This window comes from Struthio camelus, chromosome 11, assembly GCF_040807025.1.
Source record: "Struthio camelus isolate bStrCam1 chromosome 11, bStrCam1.hap1, whole genome shotgun sequence".
NCBI lineage: Eukaryota > Metazoa > Chordata > Aves > Struthioniformes > Struthionidae > Struthio > Struthio camelus.
Window position 1 is genome coordinate 8,817,191 of NC_090952.1, and position 11,593 is coordinate 8,828,783.

An 11,593-nucleotide genomic window follows, 5' to 3' on the forward strand; every position below is an offset into this window, starting at 1 on the left:
TCTGTACTTTTTTGCTGTTCTAATAAAGCCTTGTAAAATCCACGTAAGCAAGCACGTGCAAAGGAATTTTATTAAAACGAGATGTTTGGGTCTTAAGTTCTGATCTTCATTTGCAGTGTTCTTGTAGCTCTTAAAAACATATCGTTCTGTCCTTATTCTAGAAATAAACTAGGTAGGCTCATTGCAACTTCTAACACTATTTCTTTTTAGTTCCAGGCCCTTTAGGTTGATAAGTACATCATCTGAGCATATAGATTTGATCTCTATAGTCTTGAAGGTTAGGTTAAGGAGTACTAGGTGAGTATTAGCAGTGAATTAAATATCTCAGTCTCTAAGTAACAACTTCTCTTTAAGAAACAGTAGATTCCTGGGGAGAACTGTCGTGGTCATGGCCACCAGAGAGGCTTCTTCCCGTTTCCCCATGCTCATTTTGAAGATTACAAAACTTTAATTAGGAGAAAAAAAAAAGTCTTAATACAAACAATTATGTCAATTGAGCAACTGGTTATTTAGAGCTTTGTGAGCATGCCTTACTTGCTTTCTGACAGTCACGCAGTTATGGTAAAATAGGTTGTCAATGGGCAAATTATTACAAAATCGATTGCATCAAAAATGCTGTGCTCAAACACAAGTGCCATACTACTTAACAGTATGCTCTTTTAAACATAAACTATTCATTTCTGCATGTACTTGGGAACTTCAGGATTTAAATAGAAATAAAATCTGAGCTATGTGGGCATGAGAACAAAACTTCAAGTCTGCTGATGTATTTATGCCCATAACTCAAAAGCAACTGCAGATTGCCTGTCAGTGGAAGAGCTCTCATGGCATGCTTGAAGCCCGCGCGGGTGCTCACAGGGACATCCTTGCACCTTGGAAATGGAGCTCTTGAACGCTACCTGGAGAAGGTGCCCAGCCGCTTTCCTTTGGGCAGTTAGGCTTCATGCACGTTTAACTCCATGGTATCAGGTATTTTGGTTTCCAGTTTGTGTCATACTGGAGTACTTACTACTATGGGAAGACAGAACTGAAGCTGACTGTCTTCCTCACACTTTGGCATACCTCCTTTTCCTCTTCACACACTCGCAAAATTTCTGAGGGCTCCAGGTTTGGGTTGGCAGTGTGGCAAGTCTTTCACCGTTAGGTTGTTACTTCAGACAAAACTGGCTTGCAGGCGAAGCATCAGTAGATTTTTCTGGCTGTTTGATTGCCAGCAAAACAGCTTATGGCCTCAAGTCACTCTGGTGGCTGGGGGGGGATCTTGTGAGCACCAGCGCTACTGGCAGTGTCGGGGACGCAGGTGCCAGAACTGAGGCGCCCTGCAGGGGCATGAGGAGGAGATTTGTGCTGCTGTTGACCTTGAAGGCTGTCAGGTGGACTAAACTCACCTCTGTACCGTCTTTTGAAGCTATCCCAAAAGGGGATTAACCACTGAAAGGTTCGCGTTCTGGGCTTTATTACATTAGAAATTTCTTTTCTTTCTTTCTTTTCTTTTTTCTTTTTTTTTTTAAATGTACTAATAAAACTGCCAATTTCTTGCAGGTGGGTGTACATGGCATTAGAATAGAATTCATCAATGAAAAAGGATCAAAACGCACCGCCACCTACTTACCGGAGGTTGCAAAGGAGCAAGGTCATTGTTGCACTTTATTTCATATGATCTGGTGAAGAATTTAAACATACATATAAATCTAAAATGCAATATTTGACCTTGCACTGATGTCAGATGATGGAGCAATATTTAATTGTAAGAAAAGACTCTTCTATAACATGCAAATTACATGTCTGTATAAAATCGATCCCCTTACAGGGACATATAGCTATATGTGGAATAAAATATGGAGTGGGTGGTACAGTGCTATTGACCATCTTTACAACTTTTAAAAGCTGCTAATTTTCATATATTTGTCATATTGTGGTATTAGTGGCTTGCAGAAACTCTCTTAAGTGATGGGATGTCTGGTCAGAGATTTTTTTACAGCTGACTTGTTCCTAAACTTGCATTGCTAAAGTTTTCTTCAGTTATGCACTACTCGCTGCTGGTACTTAATCCCTTTTAAAAGCACTGGCTTCATGGGTTTTTTGGATAGATGGAACAGGATTGGTTTCATATTGAACACCCAAATAACGTCATTGTAAAAGTCTCCCTTTTAATAGAGGCACAGACTTAAGTTCATGAATTGAAAGAACTATATACGGTGGTTTTGTTTAATAGTAATCTGTTGGGCTAAGCAGCTAACTTGGATTACTCTCTAATGGTTTTTCTCTTCCAGGCTTGACATTATGTCTCGATCTTTTACATTTTGCATTGTTGAGGGTTTTTTCTTCTCTTTTTTTTTTTTTATTTTTTCTTTTGCCTCTTTATGTTCAGATTTGGTGTACTAAAGAATTCAATGAAACCTTCACTAAAGATCATCTTTAATAAATAATTCTCTCTGTAACCAGTCACTTAAAGGTTAGAGAATTTCCAAGGCAATTTTGTTTTTGTTTTTTTTTCCCTCTGTTAAAGATCTGACAGTTAGAGAACTGTTTTTGTCCAGACCCTTGGTGATCACTTACAGGAGGTTTCATAAAATTCTTGAGTTTTAGGTAAAAATTTCTAAATATTCTTAATAGACCATACGTAATGATCTGATCTCTTTGTGGCACCCAAAACTATTCTTTTTTTTCTTTTTTCTTTCTTTTTAATGTAATGATATAACTAATCTAATCATAGTATGCCTTTGGGAATAACATATCTAACTGCTATCTTGAAATATTAGGCTTTCTTAAGTCAATGTAGAGAAGTTTTGAATAGCAGAAAGACTTTAAAAACAATAACGAACCTAAATCTTTCTGGATTTTTAATCCATCACTTTTATTAACCAGCCACCCATAATATAACATACAGTCATTCTGAAATGAGAAGTATCACTGCAAAGTTAACACCAACATTTATGGCAAAATCCAGTCTTTAAGTCCTTTGCACATGTTCAGCTAATAAATCTTTTAAATTGTATTTCAGATAGAAATTTAACTTTTCATACTGTTGTATCCATTTATAATGTATAAAGAGATAGTGATACATGATCATATCTTAACGTTTCAGAAAAGCGTAATTTTGTATGTAACCCCCAATCCAGGAAACCTGAGTTATAGTGGATCCACTTTTAAAATACTTCAACTGCAAGATAAAGATGTTTTATACAACAAACTTTACGTAGAAAGAAATCCTATGCATCATATTTTCTTTAATTATCTTAAGTGAAGAAGAATGTTTTTTATGTTTTAGAGTGAGCTTCACCCGACCACCTGCATACTATACTGTATTTTTGCAACGTCTATTTCTATCACTATATTTTTCACTAACTTTTGTTGCTATAAAATTCAACAGGATGGGACCACATTCAGACCATAGATTCCTTATTGAGAAAAGGAGGCTACAAAGCTCCAATTACTAATGAATTCAGGAAAACCATAAAGCTAACCAGGTATGTGTCATAGGGTACTACAGATAAATTCTGTTGTTTTTCTTATCGTGATATGTTCGTTCACGGTAAGTGGTTGTTTCAGACGTTATCAGTAACCATTCCTGTATATGTTAATAATTTCTTTATTTGCACAATAGCAGTTTGGGCTTCTGAGAAAATCTGTGACTTGCGTTAAGCATAACGGGCATTACTGGTGCTAAGCAAGGAAGAACAGACTGTCATTAAATATCAGGCTGCATATGTATCGGGCTGCCTGCATGTTTGGTTTCATACTACTGCTTTAAAATCACAACTTTGAAAAATCGTAGCAGTGATTTAGATCTTGGTTTTTTCCAGTTTATTCATTGCCCGTGATAGATCTCCAGGGGCTGTGGTTCACAGGGATCGCTTGCCATTGTCAGATGGTATTTGAGCATACTGTGGGCCTGCTGCCGGGTCCTGGAGAACAGTCTGTTCTCTAGGAAGGTGTCTTGGGGTTGGTTTGGTTGGTGGGTTTTTTTGTTGTTTTTTTTTGTTGCTGTTGTGTTGTTTTTTGAAAAGCGGCTTCCCCTTGTATGCCTTGCACTAGGTACGCAAGCGGGGTAACCCACCTGACAGCCAGGTTACCTTTTTGACTATGGCAGTAGTGAGTATGGAGTAGTATTCTCAGTAGTGAAGCCCTGAATCCGATTTCATACTCTCACTCTCGCACACTAGCATGCTTTGATTTGCAGCACTGGTGGTGGTGTTGTTTAGTAAAATATGTTCTTGAAGGCTTGTTGGTGGGGGAGGACTAAAATATTTTAGAATTACTAGCAGATTTGCTGCCCATAAAATTGTAGTTATGTGGTGAAGGATGGAGGAATACCCACCTATAAGAAAGCCTCTGAAGATGCATATTTTTATGGGAATACAGTGTAAAATGACTGTTGAGCTCTAGTTATCTCTTCCATTCTTGGAGAAATAAGAATTTTATAAATCTTATGTCATAAGGAAGTATTAATTCTTCACCCATCGTGTTCCTTTTCCCTCTTCAGGGAGGCTACACTTGACATACTATTAATATGGCTAACAAATTTAGTAGTTAGAATGCTTTGTCCTATGTTTTATCAATTTTAGGGGCTCATAGGATCACAAGATTAGTTTTAATTTTTTATATATATGTATATTACACTTTTTCTGTGTCCTGATTTCCTTGGAGATTCTTTCTTCGCAGTGCAGCTAGGTGTAAGCCAGGCTTGACTTCCTGGTCCATAATTAAAACCTAATCTAATTCATTTTAGAGACTTAAAAATACTTGAATATTCTCCTAATTGTTTACTCACTTTTATAGGACAAAGATCTGAGGTCTTGGTTCTTTTTTTGCTCCTGTATTCGTCAAGAATTGTCCTGTGGGCGAATAAAGCTTTCAGTTGAGGAGAATTCTAAGTGGGTTTTTTTTCCTATTGTAAATTATCCTCACTGCAAGTTGATGGCTAGTAGTCCTGGCCATGTTTTGAAGAATAGGGCTAAAATACATGCAAATAGCAGAGCTGAGAAAAATGTACAGAGTATCTAGGGTCTAGGATAACTGCATTTTCTTTTCCATCTCCTTAAGTGAGCAGCTGTGATTCCAGTCAGGCTGCCTCTGGCCTGCTTTGACCCATTTACACACAGCTTCATTAACTGCCGAGCTTACGGTTTAGTTTCATAGTGGCAGGGGATTTCATTCACAGACCAGCTTACTCATCAAGCGTAAGTGAATGCCCCACTCCATTCACATCAGCTCGAGAAGAGCTGAAGCTAAACTCTCAGCTAGAGCCACTGGCCATTTGTTAAATTAGTACGTTATTAACAAAAGTTGTTGTGTCGAGTAAATGTAGGCTCCCTGGTACTCTGAAACGCATGCACCACAGCAAAAAGTTGTATCTGTTTTGCTGACAAAGATGGCTTCCCCTAGCAGAGGCAACAGAAGCAAATGTGCTTGCCACCTCGGCTGCTGCAAATGGCAACCCAACAGCAGTTTAAACTGTTGTGCTCGCCTGTGAGTGCAAGTGGTGGAGGCATCTGTTGTATTTTTTCAGGCCTGAAAAGGGACAACACAAAGGATTCTAGAAAAGAACTGTGATAGTCAGGGGAGGTGGCAACATTTTGAACCACTGTAGCTGGATTCACTGTATTTGTCAAATCTCTTATGCAGGGTCGTTCTCGGTGATATCTGTGGAAATACAGAACAGCATTGTTTTGTGTAACTACATGATTTACAGTTTTACAGATGAGTATAGACGTGGCAACGTGTTCTGTGTTGTTGAACACTACTGATGCTAAGTTTATCCAAAATGTCTGTTGTTGGGACAGGGATTCTGATTTACATATCCTCTGAAGAGGATGCAAGTGCATTTGATGTAGCTGTGATTAATATAAAAGCACAATTTGGCAGACAGTTGATGTTTATTACTTTAAGAGTCCAGAGACTTTTTCCCAGAGTGTTTTCTCCTAGGCTTTGTGTAGACGGTTTGCTGAGGTCATGGGACATTCTCAATAAGTCATCATCAGTTTATATTCCTTCTATCTCAAGTAACGATGCAGGTAACAATTTATAACGGTTCTGTATCTTTGAAATATCTTTACATAAGCACTTAGGTTGTGATTTGTCTGAGTATGATTCAAGAATAACTACCCTGAAAACCAGTGGTGATCTCCCTGCCCTTGTGCAGCTGAGGTTAGCCTTATCCCTAACATGAGAAGTACAAAGCCGTTCTCGTTGTTAAGCATACAACTAGTGCTATACTTCTAACGCTACTCATAGCTTCCTAGTAAAACTTCTTGATTTTGCTTCTTTGCTCCTTTCTAGGTACCGTAGTGAGAAGATGACCATGAGCTACGCAGAGTACCTTAACCATCGTCAGCATCATCACTTCCAAAATGGCATTGGACACCCCCTTCCACCGTACAACCATTATTCCTGACACTGAGCCGCATGACCAGTCACTGGACCTCTCTGCAGACCTCTTCCCAGGAGACCCTGCCCCTTCTTGGTCTAGCTATCTCTATTACTGTACCATTTTATGATGATAGTTTCCGTTGCCATGTTGAGGCTTCTCCTTAGTCGGTTAAGCTCATCGTGGCAACGGATGGGAAAACTGCATTATTACAAAGATCCCATACGTTTTTTTATTATTGAGTCACTGCAGATTTTTTGCAGCATATATAGCCCTTGGGTTTTTTATGAAATTTTAAATTTCTACTTCATTAACATTGAATTATATCAATCAAGACTTTCTGTGACTGTGGATGGAAGGAAAGTTTTAAGGGTTACAGTTAGGCATTTATGGCTTTTGCATTAATAGCTGTAGCAGGGAATTAAACATATCAGATTCAGGTATTAAACTAGACAATGAATTGCATCTTCATAACCTTCTTAATAATGTCATATGTACAATATCTCACCCCTACAGTAAAGATTTCATGTAGCTATATACATGATCTTCAGACCCAGCACAGACAGCCAAAATTTGAAGGGTGACATATAAAGAGCTTTATTTTGGATGAAGAGATGCTGCTATATCTACAATGAGAGGTAATGACAATATGGAAACGTTTTTAGAATCAAGGGGGTCTAACTGATAAGACATGACATAACCCATTAGGCTAGTACATACCTTTGTCTCCCCTTCCACTGTGGGAACCAAGGGTGCTCTAGCCCTGTCAGGACTAGTCATAGTAACGCGTTTGTAATGAGACAATGCCTTTCTGGTGATTTCAAATGAGGAGTCACTTCGATTTTTTAAAAACAGGTTGGTGAGTAGCAGATGTCATATTAGGAAGAAAATGAATTTAGATTTTAGTGCCTTTGACTATGACATAACTATACACTTATGTATAAAATTCATAGAAAAAATATAGCAAACGCACCAGAAGTTGTAGCAAACTATATTGAGTTCTTTGCTGATCTGGCATCAGGTTTCTTAGAACTTTTTTTTAAGTGGTGGCTTTTTTTTCTTTTTCTTTTCTTTTCTTTTTTTTTTTTTTGCCAGACTGTTTTGGAAGAGAAATCCCTTCCCCCACCCCCGTGTTTTATTCATTCTTTTTCTTTTGGACTTACTGAGTTATATCAAGTCATAGTTAGATAAAAGTTAACTATGGAGTCTTTTTTTTTTTTAAATATATGATTTTTTTATGAAAGAGCACAAGACAAGTATGCCATAATTATACATGTCTTCATCTATTGCAGGAATAGTACTTGAGCGCTCTAAGTACTGTGTAATAATTCTGATACCTCTCCACAAGTTAGAAGAAAGAAAACTGATTGGAACTTTTTACAGCTGTAAAAATAGGATTTAGTAAGAGGTATGTGTGGTACAGTTGCAAGCCCAGTACACGCTAGGAGCTAGCTCCTTGCTCATGTGCCTGCAGAACTCCCACTAATACCCGCTGTAGTTCAATGCGTATTCTAGGCGACAGCACATCCCATCTATTATAGAAAAGACCTTCCTAATGTGGGTGAGTAAATTACAATAAGCAGAAATTACAGTTATTTCAAATAACAAACGTTTGTATCAAAAAAAAATTTATATATATATATCTATATAAAAATTCAAATAGATAAATTGAGTTAAGATGTAGCAAATGTTAGACTAACTGTAAAATGTTTCAACGTTTCAAAAAGAGACTTGGATAAATTATGCTCGTCCCTTATGTGAGGTTAGCTTTGCTACTTAATTTTTATGGAGGTTCTTACAGAAGGTCTTTGGTATTCCTTCATCCACAGCATTTGATGTCCAAATATTAACATTTTCAGTTGTGATGCCTTAATTTATAAGCAAACAGAGGGCCTGAAAATTCAGGAGCAAGGGGTGCCAGGCAGACGCTGCAAAAATTAATAGATGTTTATATAGAGGCTATTTTGGATGATACTGTTGTGTTTCTACTTGGGGAACATTTTTAAATGGATTAGTCTTCAAGTGGAAATTGTGAACAAGCGGCTACCTGACAGAGGTTGGTTTGTTTTGTTTTGTTTTGTTTTTTCCTTGCCCTTATAGGGAAACTGAGCACAAACTGAATCATACTGTCTGCTGCAAAAAAAGTCATCCGACCCCATCTTTATCTGTCATCTCGTTACAGCATGCTCATGCTTCTGTATGAGCTCATTGTTAGAAGTTTTTTAAAAAGATCTATTATATATAAAAATATATATGTATTGAAAGGTGCTAATCAACCTCAAGCAGGTCACGTGACTGGTCATGCGGATCTAAAATCATATCAGATTTTTTAAAAAAATCTTCGATATATGCAGATGTTATACAGAATTTCTTACCAGTGTAATAATGATATACTGATGAATAAACAATCCTGCAGGTTTTTAAGGACAAGGTCAGCAATACTTCCCACCATGGCTTGGGGGGGGGAAAAAGGATAGTTTTGTCTCCTTTTTGTATACAGCATAATGCACAATGCATTTTTGTCTATCTCAGTAGCTGTTGCTTAAAAATATAGTTCAAGGGTGTTATACAAACTGTAAAGGTGTGCTTTTAAAAGGGGTTAATGCCAGACCCTTCTGGACCAGAGTTTTGTATCACTAATTAAAAAAACTGTTACAAAGTCTATGGTCAATCAGATTTGTATGATACTTTATAAAAATGCTTAGAATAATCAGTCTATCTACAGTGTTTCTAGGGCACCTACCTCCTCAGCATGCAAGTGCTGAGAACGCTACAGATTGTTTCTGTGTAATTGTGGGTTTATTTGTACAAAACGTGCAGTTCACTGTGACATGCACTGGGACAGAATAGGTCTGTTTGCTTAAAGCTGATCAAGAAACCTTTTCAAAAATGTCATTCCCTTGTAATTATGTTTGTTGCCCTTTTAGATATATTGCTGGTTTTAGATACAGACTTTTTTAATTATTATTTGGGGTACTTTATAAGACGTTAAGGTACAACCAAGTAGCCTGTTTCACCGTTTTTAAGTTGGAACGCTAACTTCCGACAAGCACTAATGAGTTTGCCTTATTCCATTAAAAGCATTTTCTTTTGATTCTTTTGCTTAATGTTCCTAAAAACCATGTTCTATAAACCGAGTTAGACAGCAAACCCCTAGAGCTGACGTGAAACTATTGCTCAGTCATGCTTCAGGTGGCCTTCCTTCTGCCCAGACTGCTGTAGCACTGATGTTTCACCATCTCAACCCCAATGCTGCTCATAGCAGGGGGACGGCACGCTGGAGTTCTGACCTCTGGCCTCAGATATACTGCTATTTAATCAAGACAGTCAAATCCACTGGCACACCCTGGCGTTTGTATATGGACCTCTTTACTTGTCTTCAAATGTGCGGGTTTTTAAAATTGTTGTCTGGAGTAGGTTACATCTCATGTGTGTGTTAGATCGAACCAAAGAAGCCTCCAGCCATGCCCAAATGCTGCTCCTAAAGCCTGCCTTCCAGTCCTTACAAAATCCCTGCAGGATTAAATGTGTTAACTTTTTTTATTTTTGTACAGTTTCTAACTGATTTTTGCTAGTGATGTTAATTAAGTTTATTTGGGGAGTCTGAGTATCTACTCCATTAAAATAAACTGGTGACTTTCCTTTTATGTTGGGGGGGGGGAGGGGGGGAAAGGAGAAAAAAAAAAAAAGGAAAAAAAAAAAAAAAAGGAAACCCAAAGTGTGCCTCTCAGATTTAAGGGTTTCTGGTTACATTTATTCTTAAGACCAGCAATGATTCTTTATATACAAAGATATGTTTTCCTCGTTTTTTATTACTGTTAAAAAATAAAAAATAAAAACCTCTTTCTTTGCTCTGGACCCAGTAATTGCGCTGGTACATAAACGCACTGAGAAAACAAACTTTTGTTTGAAACTTTTGTAACAACTTATGACTGTTTTTGTATATCAAAGTTGATTCTTTTCAAAATATTTGGATCTAGTTTCTAAGTTATTTTAGTGTTTTATATGTTACAAAAAAATTCTTTGAATTGTTCACCAGCATCTTGAGTTATCTATAATGCAATGGTGACACACAATAGGCTTAAAGCTACCTGGAGTAGCTTGTAAGGCCTCTCTCTTTTCCTTCCTTCCTTCCTTCCTTCCTTCGTAACTTGATTGATTACAATAATATCACAGATTACATGAAACCCCTTTCCTTTATATCTAGATCCTCCTTCCTTCAACATTTAATTGCTCTTAGTGTGAAGAAACTGTTGAAATGGGCATTTTAATATAAGTACGGCTTAAAAAGAAAAAAAATTGAGGAAAAAAGCAAAAAAAAAATATATATATAGAAGGTTATCTGTGGGTCTGTGAGATATGGCTGTGGAAAGATATTGTAGTAGTTTTAACACTATTGTTATTACCTTTTAAATCATTTATCCAATAAAATAAGGAAAAAGAATCACTATTTCTTTTTATGTTTCTCTCCTTAATTGTGTGGCTTGGTCAGTCTTTTGTTTTATTCAAACATTTGAAATTTGTATTAATTTTAATGTTAATGATGTAGGACTGTTTCCCTGAGATTAACTCAGTCTTTTCATTTTGCCTACTATAGGAACAAATTGGACAGGTGCAGCTTGCAGTCTAATTCAGAAGTAAGTCACTGAACACTCTTAACTTGTATCAGCATTTCAAGTCTAGTTTTGTGCTTCGTATGTCTAACTTTAAACATTGAAGTATGTCCAGGATTGGGCCCCTTTCTCTCTGAGAGGTAGAAGTGGTTCTAACTTTTTTAAAATACAGCTTGGCTGTAGAACCAGTTATCCTGGTGTGACCAGTGCCCTTCCCTGCAGTACAATAGGAATGTTATTCAACAGGATAAGTAGTATTAAGTTGAAAAATGAATGTATGCAGCAAAATTTTTATATCAAATAATACCTTCAACTAAATAATAATGTCAGTATACTTGCTTCATATTACTCTCACAGTAGAAGGTGTAATTTTAAAGAATATCAAGGCTTGCATTGCCATGAGTGATTTATTTCATTTCATTTCATTTCCAGCTAATGTATAGATTAGTCATGTGGACCACATTCTACGGAAAACAGTTATAGTTTGGAGCCTCTGTTAACTTATGGGGTTCCTTCAATGTATGGCGGGCCACGGAAGGAGACTTTTTCCCTTCCCCAAAAACTTTTAGTCTAAGGCAGTACGGCCATTTTTAAGTTTCCATTTGGAAAG

At 37.2% G+C, this 11,593-nt stretch overlaps 1 protein-coding gene across 2 annotated transcripts in view; it reads left to right on the plus strand.

Moving 5' to 3' along the window:
• AMMECR1 (AMMECR nuclear protein 1) overlaps window positions 1-10,814 on the plus strand; it is a 106,754-nt gene extending 95,940 nt beyond the window's left edge. For both annotated transcript variants that reach the window (XM_068956941.1, XM_068956942.1), the window contains 3 exons: window positions 1,543-1,633; window positions 3,374-3,470; window positions 6,283-10,814. In XM_068956941.1, coding sequence (XP_068813042.1) covers window positions 1,543-1,633; window positions 3,374-3,470; window positions 6,283-6,397 — 303 coding nt within the window. In that variant the 3' untranslated portion in view covers window positions 6,398-10,814. The remainder of the gene's footprint in view (window positions 1-1,542; window positions 1,634-3,373; window positions 3,471-6,282) is intronic.
• The last annotated feature ends 779 nt before the right edge of the window (window positions 10,815-11,593 follow it).